The sequence below is a fragment of the Sus scrofa genome, chromosome 3 (assembly GCF_054392235.1).
Source record: "Sus scrofa isolate SSC_HxYL_T2T_F1_AM1 chromosome 3, Sscrofa_HxYL_maternal_Yorkshire_Landrace_v2.0, whole genome shotgun sequence".
NCBI classification, from domain to species: Eukaryota; Metazoa; Chordata; class Mammalia; order Artiodactyla; family Suidae; genus Sus; species Sus scrofa.
Window position 1 is genome coordinate 3,746,044 of NC_139385.1, and position 23,177 is coordinate 3,769,220.

The following is a 23,177-nucleotide window of genomic DNA, read 5'->3' on the forward strand; positions in this document are numbered from 1 at the left end:
GGGGTCAAGATCCTTTTCTGGCATTTTTCTACATGTCGTTTCGGAGCAAAGAGTAGTGTTTATGGCCTCCGTGTTCAGCCCAGGCTCCTGTGGCTGGTCGTGTCATGACTTTCGACCTTTCTATCAGAGCATCGGGTCTTTGCTGTGGGTCAGGCTGCTGTTACAGAAGGAATGAGCCGGAGCTCGTCTTGGGAGAAGCAGGTTGGACAACTGCGTGTTCTTTTGGTAAACAAACCAAACCCCCCTGTGCCCAGCAGCAGCAGAAGGTTGTTTTGAGGTCTCTGTTGTCGTCTCACATTTTAAGAAAGTTGTAAGAACTCCTGTGTGTGCTTTGCCCGCTCTCTGCTCCATGTGGTTTTATGGTTCATCGTGTTCCCTTTCCCTCTCCGTATGTCCTTTTTTCCTTTTTTTTTTCCTTTTTTTGGGAAGGTATGTAAAGTGCAAACGTGGTCTCTCTCTTCCCTGAAATGTTACTGCCACACAACCCTGCCTGGTTGGGCCATGTAAATAAAGGTGGTAGACTTGGTGCTTGTAACGTGGCTGGGAAGTTTTGAAGGCGAGGTTGGCCTTTTCACATCCTGCCTCGGGTGTCCTCTCTGCCTCTGCGCTTCTGAGCTGGGGAGACGCGCCTCCCGGAGCACCCGCTTGTGCAGTGACGCGTGAGCAGACTGTCCGCCTGGGTTCCGACTGGGTTCGCTCGCGGGGGGTTTTCAGTGGGGGCGCCGACGGGGGCGAACGCGGCAGCCCCCGGCCGCGTCTGCCGGGTGGAAGGGCCCGGGCCGCCAACAGGCCGCCTGGGCAGCGTGCTGCGTGGTGCCCGGCCCTGCCTCCTCCTCGCTGGCCAGCCCGGCGGCTCCAGCAGAGGCAACGCCGCGCTCCTTCTTCCAGGAAGTAGTTCCTTCAATTACATGTTGGACGCGAAAGCTCAAGGAGGAACGTTTGGCAGGGACCGTGGCCGAGGCCACCTGGCACAGGCTGTGACAGCAAGGCCTGGGCCACTCGCGGTCATCGAGGTCCCCGAGGTCACTCTGGCTGCCTTCTGCCCGCCCCCTCCCGCGGTGGCTGGGCTCCCGTCCCTCCGTCCCCCCCGGGCGGCCTGCGCGCTGGCTTCTCACCGGAGGCGGAGGCGCGTGCGTGCGTGAGTCGCTCGCGGGTCCTTTGGGTGCTGGTGTTTGGAAGCTGTGGGGAGTGAGGTGGAACAGGAATGTTGAAGTGCCTGAAGTGATGCGGCGGCAAGGGAGCCGCCCCGCGGGCCCCCGGTCCCAGGGCCGGCAGGGGTCGGAACCCAATCCTTCCGAGTGGCTTCTTACACACGCGGGGACAGCAGTGGGCTCACTCCAGGCTGCCTGGCAGGCAGTTCATTGCCTTGTGCAGATGGCCTCAGCGGGGTTCTGGTTCCTGGGAAACTGCCGGAAGCTGTGATGCTTCCCAGAGAAAACCTGATATGTAGTCTATGATTCCGGCAGTTCAGCAACCCCGAAGGCTGCTCTGAGGCCCAGGGCCTTGTGGTCCTGGAGGCGGCCGCGGTGACAGTCCCTCCTCCCCGCCTCCAACTCTGCCCTCCGTCGGTCACACTTGTCCTCACGCAGCACAACAGGGTATTTCAAGGCCCTGCTGCCCTGGCAGTCTTACTCCAGAGCTTAATATGTTGGCCCGAATGCTTATCGATGCAGTAGTTGCCTGTATGTGTGGGGTTTTTTAATAGCGCTTTTGAGATGTAATTTAGATGCCACGAAAATTACCTTTTATAGTTCAGTGGGTTTCAGTGTATTTACTGAGTTGTGCAACCTACCTTAGTCTAATTTTTAAACATTTTTTTCTCACTCCCCAAAGAACCCCCAAGTCCATGGGCAGGGCATCTACTCCCCGCTCCCCACCCCCTCAGCCCTGGGCAGCCGCCAGTCTCCTTTCTGCCTCTGTGGATTTGCTGCTCTGGACATTTCAGATAAATGAAAGGGGTTTTTATTTGTTTGATTGTTTGTTTTGCTTTTTAGGGCCGCACCTGCAGCACATGGAAGTTCCCAGGCTAGGGATTGAATCAGAGCTGTAGCTGCCAGCCTACACCACAGCCCCAGCAACGCCAGATCTGAGCCGCGTCTGTGACCTACACCACAGTTTATGGCAACGCTGGATCCTTAACCCACTGAGTGAGGCCAGGGATTGAACCCGTGTCCTCATGGATACTTGTCCAGTTCCTAACCTGCTGAGCCACAGTGGGAACTCCCATTTCAGAGAAACAAAATCACACGCGACAGCTTCCTTCACTTAGCGTATCTTCGAGGTTCCCCGTGTTAGAAGCACGTTTGAGCCCTCCCTTCTTTCTGGTGTCCAGTGACATTGCCCCGCGGGTGTGTTGATGGACACTTGGACTGTGTAACTAGTGCTGCTGTGAACGTCTGTGTGCGGGTTACCCGCCCTGTGGACGTGGTGCCATTTCTCTTGAGTAGGTAGGCGCTGCAGGAGAGGAATTGCTGGGCCAGCATCTTCACTTTGCCCACGTGTGTGGCTCCAAGATCGGCTCCCAGAGGTAGAAAGACAGAGGCAACAGAGAAACGCTTCAATTGATAGATGTTGCCAAGTTGTCTTGGAAGAAGGTAGTAGCGGAGCTCCCGTTGTGGCGCAGTGGGTTAAGGACCCGACGTTGTCTCTGTGAGCATGTGGGTGGGTCCCTGGCCTCACTCGGTGGGATGAGGGTCGGGTGTTGCCGCAAGTTGCAGCGTAGGTTGTAGCCGAGGCTCGGATCTGGTGTTGCCCTGGCTGTGCCCTAGGCCTCAGCTCCGGCTCCGACGTCACCTCCGGCCCAGGAATTTCTATGGGTGCGGCCGTGAAAAGGAGAAAAAAGGGCACCCCCCCCCCCCTTTTAACAGGGGCTGAGTGCCTGTTTCCTCATTTCCACAACACCGGGCATCATCAAACATTTCAATGTTTCTAAGTCAGATTTTTTTTTTCTTTTCCCACTGTACAGCAAGGGGATCAAGTTATCCTTACATGTATACATTACAATTACATTTTTCCCCCCAAGTCAGATTTTTTTAAATGTTCCTCTGTCTTTTTTACATTTCTTGTGACTGAAATGAAACTTTTTCTCACACAGCCGTTTTTCCCCTTTGCCTGTTCTCCCGCTGGATGGCGTGTCCCTAGCCGACGGCAGGTTAGCTAGCCGCGTGGTGTGGGTTGCACGTCTGTCTTCGGGGTTGTCGGCGTTCTGACCTCGTGAACGGCTGTGTGCTCACGTGGGCCGCCTCTCGTGAGGCTCCTGAGCGGGACGAGCTCCTCCCGCGCCCACGATGCCTGAACGCTCTCTTCCGATGTCTTCTCGGCCTTTGGATTTGTGTTTTACCGTAAATACTTGCTCCACCTGGAATCGCTTTTGCTGTAAGAGACGGTGCACGTTTATCCATGAGCTGGAAGACGTTTTTCCTGTGTTTATTCGGAGAGGCTTACCAGGCTATTTAGGGGAGAGGTGTCAGGATGATGAGCCTCTCTCTGAAATTTGACCAGAGAAAGAGATAGTTGAAGCTAAATGGCAGAAAGACAGTATTGGTTAAATCTAGGTGATGGGTATATGGAGGTTCATTATAATGTTCTCTTTTGTGAACATTTGCAGTTAAAAATAGCTTTGCTGACTCCATACTGCACTTACCCTGTTTGTAAAATTCTGAAAGTGTCTTCTGCTTTTTGTCGTTAAAGTTAAAAAAAAACAAAAAAAAACAAAAAAACTAAATACAGAACTACCACATGACCCAGCAGTCCCACTCTTGGACATATATCTGGACAAAACTTTCCTTGAAAAAGACACAGGCAGAGGTCCCGTCATGGTGCAGCGGAAATGAATCCAACTAGGAACCATGAGGTTGTGGTTCAATCCCTGGCCTCACTCAGTGGGTTAAGGATCCAGTGCTTCCGTGAGCTGTGATGTAGGCCAGTGGCTATAGCTTTGATTGGACCCCTAGCCTGGGAACCTCCATATGCCTCGGGTGTGGTCCTGAAAAGAAAAAGAAAAAAAAGAGATACATACACCTGTATGTTCATTGCAGCACCATTCACAACAGCCAAGACATGGAAATAACCTAAATGTCCATTGACAGATGAATGGATTAAGAAGATGTGGTATATACACCTAATGGAATATTACTCAGCCATAAAAAAGAACAAAGTAATGCCATCTGCAGCAACATGGGTGGAACTAGAGATTCTGATACTAAGTGAAGTAAGTCAGAAAGAGAAAGACAAATACCATGTGATATCACTTATATCTGGAATCTAATATACAGCACAAATGAACCTTTCCACAGAAAAGAGACTCATGGACTTGGAGAACAGACTTGCGGTTGCCAAGGGGAAGGATGTGGGATGGACTGGGAATCTGGTGTTAATAGGTGCAAACTGTTGCCTCTGGAATGGACAAGCAATGAGCTCCTGCTGGACAGCACAGGCAGCTATATCCAGTCATGTGTGATGGAACATGAAGGAGGATAATGTGAGAAATAGAATGTATGTGTATGTGTGACTGGGTCCCTTTGCTGTACAGAAGAAATTGGCAGAACACGGTAAACCAGCTCTAATGGAAAACATAAAAGCCATTTTTTGAAAGTCAGACTTAGAGTTAAGTGGGAAAGATGACTATTTCTCTGCTTTCTCTACACTTGGATTCACGCAAATGTATGATGCAGCCTTTTTTCTTTTTCTACCATTTTATTATTGGAAGTTTCCAAACACAGAGGAAAGTCGAAGTGTTTTAGAGTCTCTTGCTAGCACTTCACCCCCCGTCCGTCCGTCCGTCTGTCCGTCCGTCCATCTTACCCCTCGTGCCTTGCATTTCTCTGTACCTTGCAGGCATCCGAACCCACAACCCTGAGCTACTTCAGCAGAGATGTCAGTAACTGCTGTTTGAAGAAGCATTTACATGCAGCCGAATGTGAGGTCTTGAGTAAACATTCCGCGTTTGGACAACACATCCATCTGTGCATCCTGAACTCCTATCAGGGTTCACCGTCACTCCAGAAGGCTCCTTCATACCCCCACCCCCACCACTCCCAGCTTGCTTCCGCCCTCCACAGGAGGCAAGCAGCGTTCTGGGTTTGTGTCCTGTGGTTTAGTTTTGCCTGTCCGACCTCAAAGAGGTGCCGCGTGTGCTCTCTTAACGAGGTTCCTTTTGCTCGGAGTAGTGTTGTAAGATTTGCCCATGTTGTTGTGTCTCCGTTGCCCGGTCTGTGAACGAATGCCAGGTGCTGATGGAAACCTGGGCTGTCCCAGTTGTCAGCTGTTGTGAATAAAGCGGCTCTGCACATTCTTAGAGAAGTCTTCTGGTGGACGCACGTTTTCCCTTGTCTTGGGTGAATGGAAGTGGGATCTGTGTTTCGTTCTGTAAGAGACACCCCGCCCCTCCGAAGGGGGTCCGTGGTGTGTTCCCCGCAGAGCTGTACCGTCTGGCCAGCGCCTGGTGGTCTCGGGCTTGTTCGTGTTAGCCCTTCTGCTGTGTGTGCAGCGATGGCTCAGGGGTTCAGTCTGAATCCCTGGGGGCGGATGACTGCAGACACACTCAGGCCCTCGCCGGCCCTCCGTCAGTTATCTTCCGCCAGTTATCTCCGCAGCGCTTGTGTCCCTTTTTACGTTTGATTGCTTTGTCTCTGTCTTATTGAGTGGTCAGCGTTCTTTACATATTCTGGATACCAGTCCTTTGTCTGATATGTTTGGTGAATATTTTTTCCCAGTCTGTGGCTTGACTTGTCTTTTGAGCAAGTATTTGGAAATTTGGTTTAAAGTCTGATTGACTTTTTTCATTTATGCGCGACGCTTCATGTATCTTTTCTAGGAAACCTTTGCCTGCCAGCAAGTCCTGGAGGTATTTTCCTGGGTTTTCTTTGAAATCTTGTAGTTGCAGCTTTTCTGCTTAGCCCACTGGTCTCTTGCGTTCATCCTGGCGTGTGGTGTGGGGAGGCTCAGGCCGCCTTCGTCCTTATGCGTTTTGGTCCCTACTCCATTTGTCAGCAAGACTTTTCTTCCCCCACTGACGTGCTTTGGTGCCTGAAAGCAGCCCTACTAAGTGTGGCTCCATTACTGCTCTTCATTCTCTTCTACTTGTTTGCTGTTTTTTAACCACGCCTGCGGGGTATGGAAATTCCCAGGCCAGGGATGGAACCCGAGCCACACCTGTGACCTGTGCCACAGCAGCAGCAGCGCCGGATCCCTCACCCACTGCACCAAAGCGGGAGCTTGCGATCCTACTTTTTTCTAGTGGTAGTCTGCTTGCTCTGTGAAGTCTGCTTACTCTGTGAGAGGCTTGTTTCATGCCGTCCTGAGTCGCAACCTTGAGCGACTCCCACCTTTGTGCCCGTCAGAGCCAGGAACCCCTCCGCACGCGTCAGAGAAACTGATGCTTTCCTCAGGGAGTCCATCTTCTCATCTCCCACGTGTTCCGCTGGGAAAACCAGTCCTGCCGGACCGTCCTGCCTTCCAGATTGTCTGTGGTCCGTTCCTTCACTCATTCTGTCTCTACTGCATGGCCAGTCTCTCCATCCGTTCATCTGGGAGCTCATTGGTTTCAGGCCCGAAGCTTCCTCTGAGCGCAGGTGTCCTCCCCGTGACCGCTGTTCACGGGGACCTGGGGCCCGCCCTGCCCCGACTGACTCCCGCAGCTCTTCCGCCGCACCTCCTGCTGGCCGCCCCGGCCCTCTTCCGCTTCCCCACTCACTGCCGCCACCTTTCCTTCTGCCTCCACCTCTCCATCAGGATTCGTCCTGGGTCTCCTGGTAGCGCCCGCGTCAGCAGGTTCAGTGAGGCAGGCAGTGTCAGACCCACTCCTGCCCCTGGAAGCGAGGCCCAGGGCTGGGGACCGCTGCTGAGCCAGGGCCCAGGTTCGCAGGGTAACAGGACAGCTGCGACGGTGAGAAGTAGAGGATGCGTCAGGCCCTCGCGACTCCAGTCCCTCGATCTTGGAGAGAGAGGTGGCCGGAGAGCGGGAGTCCGACAGCATGGAGAGCTTGTCCCCCGCAGGAGTGAGCGTGGCCGGGGGGAGCCTCGCGTAGACACGGCCCTCCCAGCCCCTCCCAGCCCGTGGCGTCCACTGCTCACCCAGAAGGCCCTGGGCGTACTTCGTCCCCACACCCCCGGTCCTGAGGCACAGGGCCTGACGGGAGCACGAGGGTCTGGTCCCTGGTCCCCAGGGAAATTTTACTGCAGACTTCTCGTTCTGGGTGACGTCTCCCCTGACTGGTTGGCCTGACGTGGGAGCGCTGCTGTGCCCGGTGCTGGAGATACATCAGCCTATGAGAACAGGCTGAGCCCTGGCCCCTGTGCTGGCGGTCACTCCTGATTGTGCCCTTCAGTCAAGGGTCAGCAGCTCCCCTGAGATGCTGCCAGGCAGGCAGGCTTGAGACTTGCCTCTGTTCTTCTTCTTCTTCTTTTTTTTTTTTTTTTTTTTTTCTTTTTAGGGCCACACCCGCAGTATGTGGAGGTTCCCAGGCTAGGAGTCGAATCGGAGCTAGCCTGCACCACAGCCACAGCAATGCAGGATCCGAGCCGCGTCTGCAACCTGCACCACAGCTCACAGCAACACCAGATCCTTAACCCACTGAGCAAGGCCAGGGATCAGATCTGCAACCTCATGGTTCCTAGTCGGATTCGTTTCCGCTGAGCCACGACGGGAACTCCTAGTCTTCTAAAGCTTAGTTTGTAGCTGCCAGAGAGAGATGTGATTTTAATTTGTGTAAAAGTGCCTTTGATTAAACTGCTGTGAAGAGCGTAGAACCACGCACTTGATCTTGTCTCCTCTTCCATTCTGCGTAATAGCGAAATCTTGGTTTTTTCCACACATCCGTGCAGCATCACTGTAGATATGCCTGGTGGCTGCTGCCCAGCAGTCGGGACCTGATGCTGATGCTCGTGAGGCTTCAGACCCTTTGTGAGGACTGACGCCGGCATCTCCCTCCCTCCACACAGCCTGTGTCTCAGTACAGGGCCTCGGAGAGCCTTCTCGTTGGCTTTGGTAGTTTGGTTCCTAAACTCACTCAGGCGTGTTTTTAGGTTGAACAAGTGACTTCAGCCCCAGAGCTCCTCCTCTCCTGGAGGAGACTTTTCAGGTAGCTCTGTGCATGGTTGTGGGCGTGGATTTTCACAGACGGGGGTCCTGTTCCCCGGGGGGTCGGACCTCCCAGGTGCCCCGGGCTGACCCGTCTGGCCGGCTCTGTCCTCCGAGCCCCGTTCAGGTCCAGATGGAGTGTGGCTGCAGGTCGTTGTTGGGTTGATCACAGCACATGCTCTGCCCCCGGCTCAGCTGGACTCCCTGTAGCTCAGCTGGAGACAGCCGCACGTGGGAGTCGTGTAGAGTTTGGCTCTGGGACTTTCCTGCCTTCCAGAATTCTCTTTGTTGCTCAATCCGAACTTAGCCAAGCTATTACCGATAAAACAAAGGGGGACTAGGAGAGATTGGGGTGCGGGGGGGCTGTCGGTGGAGACGGGGGTGAGGCAGTAGCCGTGGAGGCACTGTAGCTGCTGTCTCCTCTGCAAGAGGCTCTGCGCACAGTTTATAATACACGGTCTTCTGAGTGGGGGTGTCCCCACCTCCAGCTGGAGCTGCCAGCCTCTCGTTGCTCCTGACAGTAGAGTGGCGGGAGCCCCACTTACAGACAAAGCTAGCCCTCCAGAGATGGAGTCATCCAAGGAGCGCCCGGGGCCCGTCACGGCAGGTGCCGTTCTCGGTGCCAGGGGTGTGGCCGTGAGCCGGCAGCTGAGGCCTCTGTGCTGGGGGGGCTCACGGTCCAGTGGGTTTAGGGAGCTCCCAGCGAGCCAGTGAAGAAGGTGGGCACAGGGGACCCGGGGAAGCAGTGGCAGGGTGACGGGTGTGGAACGGGGGGGGGGGCTTCTCCGTGACGCAGGTAGGGGGGCGGCCTGCACGCGGCTTGTCCGGGCCTGGTGAGCGGGGAGTTGGACCTAGCCTGCCTCCCCACGCCGCGCTGAGCCGCGTGCGCTGAAGCCGTGGGCCCGCTGGGCCTGTTGGAGGCACGCACACCCAGGTGGCTCTTTGCTCCTCTCAGCTGACACGGAGGACGTGTGCATCGTGGAAAGGCTCTTCTCTAGCAGCTTGGTGGCCATCGTCAGCCTCAAAGCTCCCCGCAAGCTGAAGGTCTGCCACTTCAAGAAGGGCACTGAGATCTGCAACTACAGCTACTCCAACACCATCCTGGCCGTGAGGTTGAACAGGCAGGTGAGCGACGCTCTGACCTGGATCCGCTGCCGGCGCCGCGCTGGCCCGCGTCCCCTGTCTTCAGTGGGGCTCGTGGCCGTCGCTGTCACCCCGGCGCCGCTCAGGGCGTTTCTGGTCCCCCCGGCCTTGCGCCGGCTCACCTCACCCCACCCCACTTGACTCTGTTCTCTCGTCTCACACCAGCCCTGTTCCTGGCAGTGCCCTCGCCTCTGCCCATCCCCGTGCTCACGCCTCAAGACCTGAGCCTTCTGGAGTTCTCTTCTGGCTCAGTGGGTTAAGGGTCTGGCGTTGTCACTGCTGTGGCATGAGACTGATCCCTGGCCTGGGAACTTGCGCATGCCACAGGTGCGGCCAAAAAAAGAAAAGAAAAAAGACACGAGCTTTCTTTTTATAAGTGTTACTTTTTAAATAGAAATCGGGCGTCTTTTTCCCTTTTTTTAACTGTTAATTTGACTTTTAATTTAAGGTGAAGGATCTATTACTTTTTTGTGTCCTTCCCCAAAGTTCATAATGCGAGTCTGGCCTGGAATGTGGGCCTGGTGGCTGGCACTTGAGTTTATTTTGTGAGGTGGTCGCGTGGCGTTTGCTTCCTCTCAGAATACAGCCCTGTCCCGAGGGCCTTTGGCACACCCTGGATGCAGGCAGGTGTCCTGTGCAGGCACCGCTCGCCACGCGGCTGACTGTGGGCCCTGCCTGCCACGCAGCCAGTGGTCTGTGAGGTGGGTCGGCCCACGTCTTCACAGTGGCAGCCACCGATGTGCATGAAGCCGGGTCTGTGGACGGCAGAGGTTGGTTAAGGGGGTAAATCATAAGACGTGGCGCGTCGTAACGTGTGCGTGTCCGTTCCCGTATCAGCTCAGGCAGGGACGCAGGTGGGCTGCTTGTCCCGCTTGGGTAAATCACCCTCCTGGCGCAGCAGCTCCGGGTTCCTCTTCTTTAGAATGGAGCAGGAACATAGACACCTGCAAAATAATCTGGGAGCAGAGGGAATTGTTACACTCCCCCACATCCCTGGGTCTGCCTTTCATCCCGCTGTGCTCGAGCAGCCTCAGTCCTGGACGGCAGGCCGCACACCCTCCCAGGCCCGGCCGAGGTTCTGAGAGCCGGACAGACACGCCACGTGTGCCTTGGCTGGAGTGACCGGTTTCTGTGCCGTCGAATGGCATCCCACAGTCAGAGGGCCCGACACAGCCGGCGGCCGAGGCCGCCGTGGGGGAGCCGGCGCCGTGGGGAGGGGGGGCGGCGCCCAGATGCCGGGCTCCGTCTTGGTGCCGGGTTTCTGACCGGGTGCCTCCTCCAGCGGCTGGTCGTGTGCCTCGAGGAGTCTCTGTACATCCACAACATCCGGGACATGAAGGTGCTGCACACCATCCGGGAGACGCCCCCGAACCCCGCAGGTGAGCCGCCGCCCGCCCGCCCGCCCGCCGGGCAGCCCCGCTCCGCCTTTTGAGGGCAGGGCAGGTGAGGGGTCTCTCTCCTTTGAGGTCACAAGTCGTCCCTCTGACGCCGGGCTTGTGACCGCGTACAGTACTTCGTGGATTGCTCAGCCTCCCCGTTGGAGGGGTCAGCATTTCTAACCGGAGACCGTCCGCCTGCGTTGACGGTCCTGCTGCCGCCTCAGCTGGAGGTCTGGGGGTGCGGGACTTAGGAGAACCAGCCCCGCAGCCGCCACGCTGCCTCGGAGCCCTCCTTGGTCTCTGCTGAGAGCAGGCTGACTTCGGCGGCGGGCCTGACCCACCTCTGTTGTCGCGCGTCGCCCGCAGGCCTGTGTGCGCTGTCCATAAACAACGACAACTGCTACCTGGCGTACCCCGGCAGCGCCACCATCGGGGAGGTGCAGGTCTTCGACACCATCAACCTGGTGAGTGCGTCCCCGGGTCGCCCCTCACTGCCCCTCCTCCGCCACGAGCCCCGCGGCGCCCCCCGCCTTCGCGGGTCCTGCTCGGCCCCTCGATTTCCGCCGCCGCCCGCTCAGGCCGAGCAGGTCTGGGGGATGCGGCGCCCCCGTGCTGAGCGCCCGCCTAGCAGCGAGCGTGCTGGCAGCAGTGGAGAAGACTGTCTGGAGAAATTGCTTTGCCTTTTGGTTAAAAGGTTTTGAGCAGCATCTCCTTGGGCCCCCGGCCCCAGTTAATCGGGTGGCCGTGGCACTTGTATTGACTGCGCTCGTGGGTTCGTACCCCTGTGGGTGTTTTCAGCCGGCGTGGTGTCTGTTTCCCCTTCCAGAGAGCTGCGAACATGATCCCGGCTCACGACAGCCCGTTAGCCGCCCTGGCCTTCGACGCCAGTGGAACCAAGCTCGCCACTGCTTCCGAGAAGGTAAGGCCGCTGCGGCCCAGTAGAAACTAGGTCAGAAGTTTCGACACTCTGTAAGACTCTGTTCATGCAGACGAGGCACTGGAGCAGTTTCTGCATCCACCAGCTCACGGCCAAGCACAGGCCACATCCCGCTGTCTGGGCGCGAGTCGGGGAGTCGGGCGGGGCCGTGCTGTATTCGGCCGGGATTCCTTAGCGTCCTTGGCGGGTGTTTGGTTGTTTCTGCCCTTTAGGGTGGGTTTCCCGTATTCCTTGGAGCCATCTGACTAGTGTGCTTAAGTCTCAGTATAAATCCTTTCTGTGCCTCTGCGTGTGAACCTGAGTCTCCAGTGAGAAGACCCCCCGGGTTAAGAGGACGAGGCCTTTTGAAACTCCCTACACGCAGGACAGAATGGCTCTGGCAGCGCCTCCCGCCGGCCCCTCTTCTCTCTTGGCCCCGTGGCACCGGCGGCCTCGTTCTGCGACCCCACTGTGTCTTCTCCCTTCTCCACCTTGTCGCCTGTGCCTTGGCTCGTCCTCTCTCCTCTGCTGCTGCCCAGTTCGGCGTTGACACTTTCTCACCGAAAATCAAAACTAGCCTCCCTCCCCGCGAACCAGCCAAGTGCGGGACAAAACGCCGGCTGGCTTCGCCCGCCTTCCTGCGGGGGGTTGACCCTCACGTCCCCGAACACCGATACCGCTCTTCAAGGGTCGCTCCCTGGGCCCTTGACACGCCTTCGTCTCATGACCCCTCGGCAGGCAACCTTCTCCTGCTTTACGACGAGGACTCGGAGAGTTGAGTCATCGGCCCAGGGCCACCCAGCTGGGCAGCGACAGCGGGACGGGACTCCAAGCCTGGCTGCCTCAGACGCTGGGCTGGACAGTCGCGGTGTCACCCGCCCTTTTCCCTCCGCCGGCAAGATCCCATCCCTTCGTTAATCCGAGCCTTATCTTCATGGTTTTTGCCGGGTCTTAGGAGGCCCTAAAGCACTTTGTGGAATTTCAGGGCTAGTAAAAGAAGACTTTCTCGTCTGGACTCTTTTTTTCTGGCCACACCCAGGGCATGTGGAAGTTCCCGGGCCAGGGATTTAGCCATTGCGGTAACCTTGCCAGACCCTTAACCAGCTGCACCGCAGGGGAGCTCCAGGACCCTTGATTTGCTTTACAGAAGACTCCTGGTTCATGGCATCGGGCCAACAGTGGCTTCTCGGCCCTGCTGTGCCCCGGGTGCCAGGGCTGTGCCGAGGTGTGGGGCTTGATCCTGCTTCCAAGAAACTGCAGTCTCCCTATGACTGACAGCTCTTAGTTAATTAGTTTCAAGCAGTAGGTATGCCATTAAAAGTATGCCTAAATCTGAAAGTTTAGGCTGCACCGGACAAAACTTTTGCCATGGTTCTTTTTGGTCATGGATACACTAGTTACTTCATTCCCCCTAGTTCTCAAGAATTACAAATTTGGTTGACGTCCTTCTATTCAGAGAATCGCTTTTTTTTTTTTTTTTTTTTTTTTTAACATGGCACCTGCAGCACATGTAAGTTCCCCAGCCAAGAGTCACATTGGAGCTGCAGCTGCGGACTGCACCACAGCCGTGGCCACACGGGTCTGAGCCACATGCTTGTGGCAATGCTGGATCCCTGACCCACTTAGTGAGGCCAGGGATTGAACCTGCGTCCTCACTAGAGGTGGTATCAGATCTGTAACCTGCTGAGCCACAGCGGGAACGCCCACGAGAATCACTGCCTTCATCAATATTTTCAAAAGGGGGCCCATTCTATCTTCAGCTTGATTTTTAATGCTGGTTATTATGCCATTGTAGGAATTTACCACCACTTATTTAGACAATTCCTGGTGTTCTACATTTGCGTTTTCTATAGGTTGGGTTTTTCGTTTGTTTTTTATGTTTATAAACACGTGAGATAATCTTTTTTTCTAATTCGAAGCATAGTCGACTTACAGTGTGGTATTCATTGCTGCTGTACCGGAGAGTGATTGAGTCGTGCGCATATGTGGAATCTTCTTTATAGTCTATCATGGCCTGTCCCGGGCCGTGGAGTAGAGTTCTCTGCTGTGTCGTCGTTTATCCCCTCCGTGTATAAAGCTTGCATCTGCTACCCCCTACCTCCCAGTCCCTCCCTCCCCGCTGGCAGCCACAGGTCTGTTCTCCTTTCCCGTGAGTCCACTTCTCTTCTGTCAATTCGCTCGCTTGTGGCATATGTTAGATTCCACGTAGAAGTGGTATCACGTAGTATTTGTCCTCCTCTGACTCATTTCACTTTGTATGAGAATCTCTGGTTGCATCTGTGTTGCTGTACATGGCTTTATTTCATGCTTTTTTATGGCTGAGTAGTATTCCATTGTGTATATGTACCACATCTTTGTTCGCCTGTTGATGGACATGTAGCTTGTTTCCCTGTCTTAGCTATGGCAGCAGTGCTGCTGTGAACACGGGGGTGCATGGATCTTTGTGAATTGTAGTTTTGTCCAGATAGATGCCCAGGAGTGGGGTTGCTGAATCATATGGTATCTCTATTGTCAGTTTTCCCAGGACCCTCCAGACTGTTCTCCACAGCGGTTGCACCAGTTTACATTCCCACCAGCAGTGCAGGAGGGTTCCCTTTTCTCCACAGCCTCTCCAGCCTTTGGTATTTGTAGACTTATCAAGTCCATTCTGACTGATGTGAGGTGGTACCTCGTTGGCATTTTTAGTGGCATTTCTCTGATAAGCCGCCACATTGAGCGTTTTTTCACAGGTCAGCGTGATAGGAAGTTAGCAGCGAGCGGCGAGTGTGAAGGGGTGGGCCTGCGGGGCCCCCGGCGCGGGGCAGCTGCCGTCGCGCTGTCCCTGCAGGGCTGAGTGCGCTCCGCTGAGAGCCCTTTTTCCGTCCTCTCTCCCGGCCGCAGGGGACCGTGATTCGGGTGTTTTCCATTCCAGAAGGACAGAAGCTCTTCGAGTTCCGGAGAGGCGTGAAGAGGTGAGGGGTGTGTCTCCTCGGTGATTCTGGGGCTTCCGTCTTCTCTGTGGCCCACGGTGGAAGCTCAGCCGCTGGGGATCCCGGTTCAGTGACCCGCGTTGCAGCCTGGCCGGGCGGTCCTGTGGGGCTCTGGCGTCGTGGGAGGGAAGGGGACCTTCCTGTAGAAGCAATCTGGGCTTTGTCTGTCCGAGGGTCCCCGTGCGCGCGGGGGCCCTGGCCGGATGGCCCGCGGGCGTGCAAGGAAGAGCTTGCGTGGCTGGACCCGGGGCGGACTGGGGGCTCCCTTCCCGTCAGCAGCCCCCTCCTCCTCTCTGCTCGGAAGACCTGTCACCAGCTCCCCGTCACCCCAGCAGATGGCTTTGGCCCTTTGTCTCTTCTTTTTTTAAGAAACCCCAAACCGCAGTCCCCATGCGGCGCCCCCTCAGCCTCCCCGTCTGACAGCTCCCGTCTCCGGGACCCGCAGCCGCCCTGTGCTGGGCCTGGCGCCCTCTCCTCCCCAAGCCCGCGCCGCCTCGTGTCGCCTCCCTTCCTTCCCCCGGTTCTCCTTCCTCGCTGCTCCTGCTCGTTCCCTCCATCTCTGTCTCGCCCGGGAGCTCCTTCCGGCCCCTCCCTGGGCAGCCCTGTCCCTCCAGAGCCTCGTCTCCCGTCTGCCTGTGGCCCTTGGTCTCTACGAGTGGCCCAGGCCACCTGCTAAGCGGGCCCACATTTCTCCTGCTCGCCGGGTGCCGGGCCCTCCAGCCACCAGCCCAAGTGGGGCCCCGTCTGTCCGGCCCTCACACACGCCGTCTCTGCGTGGACACCCGTCCTTGATGGGGGCCCGAGCCTGAGGGCCTTCCTGTCACCCGTGCACCCAGTCTGGCAGCGGGCAGGTGCTGGCCTCCCCCTGTGCACCCCGGGCCACGTCCCCACCGGCCTCGCCTTCGCCTTGGTCTCGGCTCTTGGCCCCCCGGGCTCCGTCCTTGAGTCTGAGCCCGAGCCTGGTCAGAGCTCGTTTCTCTGACGGGGTGGCCGTGATGCGAGCCCGGCCCTGTCTGGAACCTCCCACTGCCCTCCCCTGCCTGGGGCTCTGCTCCAGACCCCGGATCGCCGTGCCTCCCTTTCCCGTCACCCAGTTCCTCCCACGCTCAGAGGTGGCGCTGTGACCGGCCCAGCCCTTCCCGCCCAGCTCGTGTGGTGGCGCCTTCGCTCACAGGGAGTTTGGTGCCTGCACACACCCTGCTCCGAGCCCCACTAACGGAGTCTCAGCCCTGAGCCTCAGTACAGCGCGGGGCACGTCCTGAGCTCCCAGGAAACATGTTGAATTGACTAAAACCCCTCACTTGACCGGGCTAGATGCACCTTGTATTTCTGGGCTTATGAGGAAATAGGCTTTTATTTGGTGGCTTTGGGATTTAAGGTGATTTTCAAGGTAAACAGTAGTGTCTCAGCGTGTTGACCGTTTGCTGGAGAACGTTGTCAGGGCTGCCAGTTTATCCTCCTCCCCGTTAAGCATTGCGGTGATCGCCGTTACTGGGTCTCTGACTCACCTGACTGCTGTAAGTCCGGCCTAATTCACGAAGATGGTTGAGGTCCCGGTTCCCTTGGTCTCCTGGACGGTCAAGAAAGTCGTCCCAGGAAGGGTCCGTCGCCTTTCGGACGCTCTCCCTGCTTAGAAAGGTGTTTTGAGCCGGTGATGGAAGGGCCTAAGACGCCAGTGGGGCCCATGCGCCTGTCGCGGGGCCTCCCTGCTGCGACCGCCTTCCGCGCCCCCGGGAGGGTTGCGGGGGCCTCGGCCGCGTCCCGGGCGGGCGGCGGCGTGACCCGGCCCCTCCCGCCCGCAGGTGTGTGAGCATCTGCTCCCTGGCCTTCAGCATGGACGGCATGTTCCTGTCCGCGTCCAGCAACACCGAGACTGTGCACATCTTCAAACTCGAGACTGTGAAGGAGAAGTGAGTCGCACACATGCCCCTGTCAGAGGGGCACGAAGCACCTGCCCATGCCCGGGGCTGGCCCGCCAGGGAAGCAGGGAGCGGTGCTCCCTGAGCGGCCGGAGTCCTCGGGGAGCGCACTGCACGCGGGCGGTGGGCTGAGTCCCGGCACGTGGAGCCGCGCGGCTATGAGATGGCCGCCTGGGGGCGCTGGTCTCGCTGCCGTGGATTCGCGTGGTCGGGGGCGGCGTTGTTGCCCGTCTGACTGTAAGGAGCGGTTAGGCTGACCCCCCGTGCACACGAGAGGAGCAGCGTCAGGGCCGGCGGCGGTGGTGGCGGCGGGGCAGCAGCCGACGGGAACAGTGCCCCTGAGGCTCAGGGGCTGCCTGTTGGGAAGGTCGGGGGCCGGGGAGCCTGAATTTGGCCGTCCGTGTCCTCACGTGCTCCAGAGCAGGGGCTACGGTGGGCCGTCATCCCAGGCGGCCCCTACGGAGGCGCTTGAGAGGCCCCTCTCCAGACCCTCGAGGACACACTCTAACGTCCCCAGGGTTCCGAGGGCTCGTCGTCTCCTGTACCCTCTCCGCCCTGGAGTCTAGCAAGTTCCCGGGCTGACACCGGCCTCTGTGTGAGCGGGACGAGCTCGGGCTGAGCCGGCGTCCAGCCCTGCGAGTCTGACGGCGTCTCCTGCTTGCAGACCTCAGGAGGAGCCCACCACCTGGACGGGCTACTTCGGGAAGGTGCTCATGGCTTCCACCAGCTACCTGCCCTCCCAGGTGACAGAAATGTTCAACCAGGGCAGAGCCTTTGCCACGGTGCGCCTGCCTTTCTGTGGCCACAAGAACATCTGCGCGCTGGCCACGTGAGTAGAGCGGGTCCCCCCGCCCCGTGCAGCCAGCCCGGGGGCCGGCTTCCCCCCGATGAGCTGCGGGCTCAGACCTCAGGTCGAGGCAGGAGTCAGAAGGGCAGCGTGAGGTGCGCCTTTGCTGGCAGGAGACGCGGCGCTGTCTCTGCATCTTCTGCTTTCTTTCTGCTTTTGTTGAGGATGCGTAACACGTTCATGAGACGATGTCAGGGTCAAAGCCACGGGAGCGAGCCAGTGCTTAGTCCTGCCTTGGGGCCTCCGGCACCAGCAGCCTCGCCTGGCTGGAGGCCCCCTCACCGAGTCCGCTCAGGACACTTCCCCCGAGCACAAGAGGCTGGCTCGAAAATTCAGTGACAGCACATCTGTGATTCTGCGCATCTTAGGAACATTATTCTGCATGCTTTTTATCCAACTAGCATAGTCGAAAGCTTATGAAAACATCTGCCCTTAGTAAAATCAGAGAAGCCACGATCTGCCCTTGATAAAATCAGAGAAGCCACGACACCGATTTTGTTTGCACCTGCTGCGTGGTCGGCAGTGTGTGTTCACACTGAGTGCCCTGGCCCTGATGTCTCGGCCTCGAGGAGCAAAGTGGACGCAGCTTTTATGCTCTTAGACGTGGACGTAGGTCGAGCGCTCCGAACCGAAGTGTGCTTGTTTGGGGGTGCTCCCCTGGGCAGGGTGAAGGCCAGGCTGCCGGTTGAATAAGCACTTTGTGGAAGTTCTGGTCCTAGAATTTGGTTGCATTGTATTCTCACTAGAATCCAGAAGATTCCGAGACTGCTGGTGGGAGCCTCTGACGGGTACTTGTACATGTACAACCTGGACCCCCAGGAGGGCGGCGAGTGCACCCTGATGAAACAGCACAAGTAAGGCCCCGCCCCGGCCACGCCTCCCGCGCGACGGGCTGCTGGCAGGCGGGGTTGGAGGTTTGCCCTGGGACGCAGGGGGGCCCGGCGCTGTGCGCGCCCGCCCTCCGCACCTCTGCCCCTTGGCCGGCGCGCTGTTCCTCCTGTGGGGGCCTCGGGCCTCTGCTTCCGCAGGTCGTGCAATGACCGCGTGCGTGCCCGCATCAGGAGCCTGGCGCTGCTGCGGGCGTACACCCGACAGCTGCTCCCTCTCCTCCCCCAGGCTGGACGGCAGCATGGAGACCACCAACGAGATCCTGGACTCCACGTCTCACGACTGCCCCCTGGTGGCGCAGGCCTACGGCACGGCTGCGGCCAAGGGTGCGCCGGTGCCTTCATCCCCGACCGCACTTGGTAAGGGCGGCGGCCGGAGCCTGGAGGGTCCGCCCCGCTGGCCCCGCGCGGCTCTCGGCTTCCTGCTCTTCCCCTTCCCCAGGGTGGGGGCCTGCGGGGCGCAGGCAGGCAGGGACCCACTGTCGTAACACACCGTTTTCAGGGCCTCTTGAGGCAGAATTCACTGTCTTCATCTTTGAAGACAAAGCGGCCCTCAGGGTTTTGGGTGCACGTGAATTGTCTGTCCCCCGACAGGCGACTCTCCGCCAAGATCCCCCCCACCCCGGTGTCTGTCCTCGGTCCTTCCGGTCTGCCTCTGCGGGGGTTCCGCTCGCAGGCCTGGCCGCTCCTGGCGCCGGGCCCCTGTCCCCTTCCGGGGCTGGGCGCGGCCGTGTGCAGTCGGCCCCCCGTGTGCGGGTGGCCGTTGGGCCCCTTGGGAGCCGCCTCCCCCCGCGGCTCCCCTGACGCATTCAGCGAGGCTGCAGGTGGCTCGGAGGTGAGGTTCTCCGGCTCACAGTGACTCTCCTTTCCAGTTGGAGGCGCTTTGAGTGTCCATCCCCCGTCCACTAAGGACGGTGCCTCCCGTCCCCCGGGGCCCTGTCGCTGTAGCTCCTGACGCTCTGGGTCTTCACCGGAGTCTGACCTAGAGCTCACCCGTCCAGAGTGTCACTGTGACCCCCGCTGCCCCACATCCAGACCCGGGCGCCACCTCGGGGTCCTCGTGCCGGCCCGGCCCTGAGGCTCCCGCCTCTCTCCGCAGCCTACACGGACGAGCTGGGCGCGGCGGGCGGCGCGGGTCTGGAGGACGAGGCCAGCGCCCTGCGGCTGGAGGAGGACAGCGAGCAGCCTCCCATGATTCTGCGGACGGACTGACCTTGACCTGTGAACCCTTCAGAGCCCTGAGGCAGAGGACACTGACTGACAGAGGACTTCATGTGATGCTGCTATGAACTTTGACCCGAGATGGGGCGAGGACGGCAGAGACTTCAAGAGGAAAACAAAGCTTGTAGCTGTGGTCTCATCCCACGCTGTTGAGAAATACATCATTTTCACTTCAGTGGCTTTTAATCTGGCTCTTAAGTTTTAGCTTTTTGTTTCTTTTCTCTTTTTGCCAAAATTAACTGTCTGGTGGAGCCCTCGAAACCTCCTTGCTTTGCATGTATTCCTGTGCCAAGCCCGCCTGGGGGAGCTAGCGCCGCTTGGTAAGAAGCGCAGGTGGTGGGGTGTGACTCTGCTCAGCGTGTGGCGCGCCCGAGGTGGCGGGCAGCGCGGGTCTGGTTCTGCTCAGGCGGGGCCGGCGTGGGGGGGCTCGCTCCCCAGAGCCCCTCCGGGACCACTTTCCCCGTTTTATTTTGTTAATTAAATTTTTTCCAAATTGGATTCTTCTGGGATTTCTTCCGTGGTGGATGTTTGTTTCTGATCTTGTTTTCCGTGTGGTTATTAGAAGAGGGAGGTTCTCCCTGACGGCGAAAACTTTTCCTGCTAACAGCACACGAACTTGAAAGAGCACCTAGGAGTCCTGCAGGAGAGAGCATGTTGGGTCATTAGATTTTCTGGTCTTGCCTTTAATCTTCCTGTTGAGCAGCTGTGCGTGTGTATTTGGTTGTGGGGTTTTTTTTTTCTCTTTTTTTCAAGGACCCTTTGTAGCTGTTTCTGTGCCCATAAAGCACAGAATTAAGACGTGGTGGGCCCTCAGGTTAGGCTCTTACCTCGAGCTCCACGTCCACAGGGACGCTCCTCGCCCGGCTCGGGAGTGGGGAGGAAGCCGGCTGGGAAGGCCTCCCTACGGGGTGATCTGTGCCTGCTTCCACCTTAAAGCTTGTTCAGAGTCCTGAGAGATTGTGGTCACGGGTTCCAGGACTTGCCTGCTTTCCCTTCTCATTTTTGTAGAATTCAAACAACTTCCAGTACCTCGAGCTCTCCATTCCAAGCCAAGACACTTAGCAGTTGAAGTTTTGAGAGGTGTGGTTTTTTTTGTTTGTTTGTTTTCCCTTTTTAGGGCCACAGTCTCAGCATATGGAGGTTCCCAGGCCCAGGGTCAAATCGGAGATAGAGCTGCCAGCCTACACCACAGCCATAGAACACAGGTTCCGAGTCGCATCTGTCACCCATACCACAGCTCACGGCAACGCCGGCTTGTCACCCACAGGAACTGGGAGTTGTCCTTGAGCTGACCGTCCACTCTCACCGCTCGGCTCCAAGGTCAGTCCCCGTGCCTCAGGCTGCCTGTCCAGTGGTTGGCTTTGAGGTGCCCAGGGCATGCCTGGCTTGGGCAGAGATCTCTAGAAAGGCTGGTTATGGCTGCGACGTGCAGTGCTGTGGGTCGGGGGGAAGGCGGGAACGTAGTTGACTTTCCCCGCGGCCCCTGGCACGTCTGACTTGGGTCTCTGGAGCCCCAGTGGCGGGTCTGGTACCCAGGCACCAGCCGAGCCAAACAAGGGTGGCGGGGCCCGGACAGCAGGTGGTGTCTCTCTGTCTCTGGAACCAGGCCCGGGGAGAACCGCTCCCCTGTTCCCCGGCGCTGGGCCTGCTCGGTGGCTCCGCACAGGTGGTGGGAAGCAGCGGCTCTGCGTCGCCAGGTCTCTCCCGTCGGAGGCACCTGGTTTCGTCCGCCCTCAGCATCGGTCATCCCCTCAGCTTCCTCCCCGGCCCAGCCGGCCCCCCAGGCACTGTCTTCTGGGGTCTTTGCTGCAACCCGTCTGCTGCCGAGATGGGGGTCCGAGGATTGCGGGGCGTCGCGGACCTGCCCTCGGGGGGTGAGTGCCCCACCTCTTCCATCACCACGGGCAACACTCCGTCTGAGCTCCCTGCTCCTGCTGGGGGCTGGGAGCGGGCACGGGCTGCTGCATGGCGGATGGCAGGACTCTTTTTGCCACGTGGACGAGAAAGGGCTCGGCGGGACTGAACAGGACACGTGCCCCGATTGGCTGAACCGCGGCTGTACACCGATGTTAATTTTTTATGTCATATTTTTCCAAACTTAAGAAAAGACCATTCGTCGCTGCCAGGAAACTCACCTAGTGGACCTGTGGCTCTGGAACAGACCTTTTGTGCTTTCCGGCGTGACGGAGCCCAAGTCGGCTTGAACTTGGAGTTGGAAAGGGCTGAGAGCAGCCCCGACTCCACCCCATACTGCGGCGGGGCCTGGGCTCGGGGCTGCGCAGACGGGGCCACGCCTGCCCCATGGCGGCTTCAGGGCACCTCTCGGAGGGGACCGCAGGTGCCCGGCTCCACGCCTGGCCTGCGGCGAGCGTCTAGCACACACTGAGGCAGAAACTGGTCCTGCAGACCTGAACCGCCGTCATCTCCGTTCTGGCCCCTGGAGCGCGGAGCTGGTGGGAGGCGGTATGAGCCACATTCACGCACAGGGTTCTCCGTGGCTCTCCTTGTCCCTGGCCTTCCCACTGCTGGACCCCAAGAGCAGTGCTCAGACTTGGGCGTCGGTCTGGGGGCCTGGGGACTTGCTGAGTCCTGGACACCGGGTCCTGCCCTGCGGCTCCAGGTCACCACCACCTCCAGAGCGCACACCTGCTCTGGCCAAGACGGGACACGAACCCCTGCCTCCCTGGTGTTAACCTGCAGCACCCAGCCCTGCCCTCTGTCAGGGCTCCGGGAGCTCACGCCGCATGGACCAAGCCTAACCTGCTCACGGGCTCACTTGCGGAGGAGAGGCGAGAATCTCTCGCCTTGCCTGGGCCCAGCAGGGACCACTTGCCGAGGACCCCGGAAGCCTGGGCTCACCGGGCAGCGCTGGCGGCGTCTCCCCAGGCCTTTCCCGCCGTCACCTCTGATGCTCGGGTGCAGAGCTGCCCACGGGCTGCGCCTGGACGGGTGTTTGTCCCCCACCCACCCCCGGTCTCTGTGGCTCCTCTTTGCATGTGGGGACGGCGGGGCCCCTGGTTTAAAACGTCCGTGTGACACTGCGGGTAACACCGCTGGAGACCCAAAGTCGTCATTTCACAAGTGTCCTTGGTCTTCCTTCGGCTCGAGGTGGGTGATTGGATTTGTGGCGTCAGAAACGCAGAAACAAAGTGCACGCAAGCCTTTGGCGCTGTGCCCGGAGAGCACTTTCTACAGGATTCTCCTCGCCCGTCGCTCCTCCGCGGACAGTGTGGTGAGCGCTGACCCCCAGGCGGAGAGATTTCCCTGCTGTGTATTTTCGTTCTTACCCTGGTCAAAGTCCTTGGCCCACGTGGTACCTTTCTGTTCTGAATTTTGTCAAGCACAAAAAAAAATTGCAATTTTGAGGTGTGATCAGCCCAGCCCTTACCGTTCCCTGGCATCTGACCAGGAGAGTCTTTAATACGGGAGAATTAAATCTTTTTGAAGGTCAGAATTTAAAAAGACTTCTTTCATTCCTCACCTCTGTCTTCCTTCTTTACTGCGTTGCAATGTAGTTATTCCTTCTTAGGTGTTCTTTATAGGGGAGCCTGTTGTATGTGTTGCCAGTATGTTTGAGGTGCGGGGAGGGTGTGTGTGTGTGTGTGTGTGTGTGTCTAAGCCCTGAGCCCTGAGCAGTGTGCTTACTGATTACAGACCACACCAAAGCCTGTATATAACGTCACTTAAGGGACTTCCCGTTGTGGCTCAGCAGGATAAGAATCCAACTAGTATCCATGAGGACGTGGGTTCGATCCCTGGCCTCGCTCAGTGGGTTGAAGGTCCGGCGTTGTCCTGAGCTGTAGGTCGCAGATGGGG

General features: G+C 58.2%; 1 protein-coding gene across 11 annotated transcripts in view; it reads left to right on the top strand.

The window, feature by feature from the left end:
* The window catches only part of WIPI2 (WD repeat domain, phosphoinositide interacting 2), a 33,481-nt gene extending 10,658 nt beyond the window's left edge, over window positions 1–22,823 (top strand). For 3 of the 11 annotated variants that reach the window (XR_014839343.1, XR_014839339.1, XR_014839341.1), the window contains 11 exons: window positions 9,036–9,205; window positions 10,506–10,602; window positions 10,969–11,066; window positions 11,429–11,521; window positions 14,399–14,469; window positions 16,290–16,397; window positions 17,071–17,235; window positions 18,000–18,107; window positions 18,370–18,500; window positions 19,240–20,681; window positions 20,968–22,823. Coding sequence is in view for 4 of the 11 variants with exons in the window: in NM_001190295.1 (NP_001177224.1) it covers window positions 9,036–9,205; window positions 10,506–10,602; window positions 10,969–11,066; window positions 11,429–11,521; window positions 14,399–14,469; window positions 16,290–16,397; window positions 17,071–17,235; window positions 18,000–18,107; window positions 18,370–18,500; window positions 19,240–19,352 (1,154 nt within the window). In the remaining 7 variants the exon portion in view is untranslated. 11 annotated transcript variants of the gene reach the window in all.
* The last annotated feature ends 354 nt before the right edge of the window (window positions 22,824–23,177 follow it).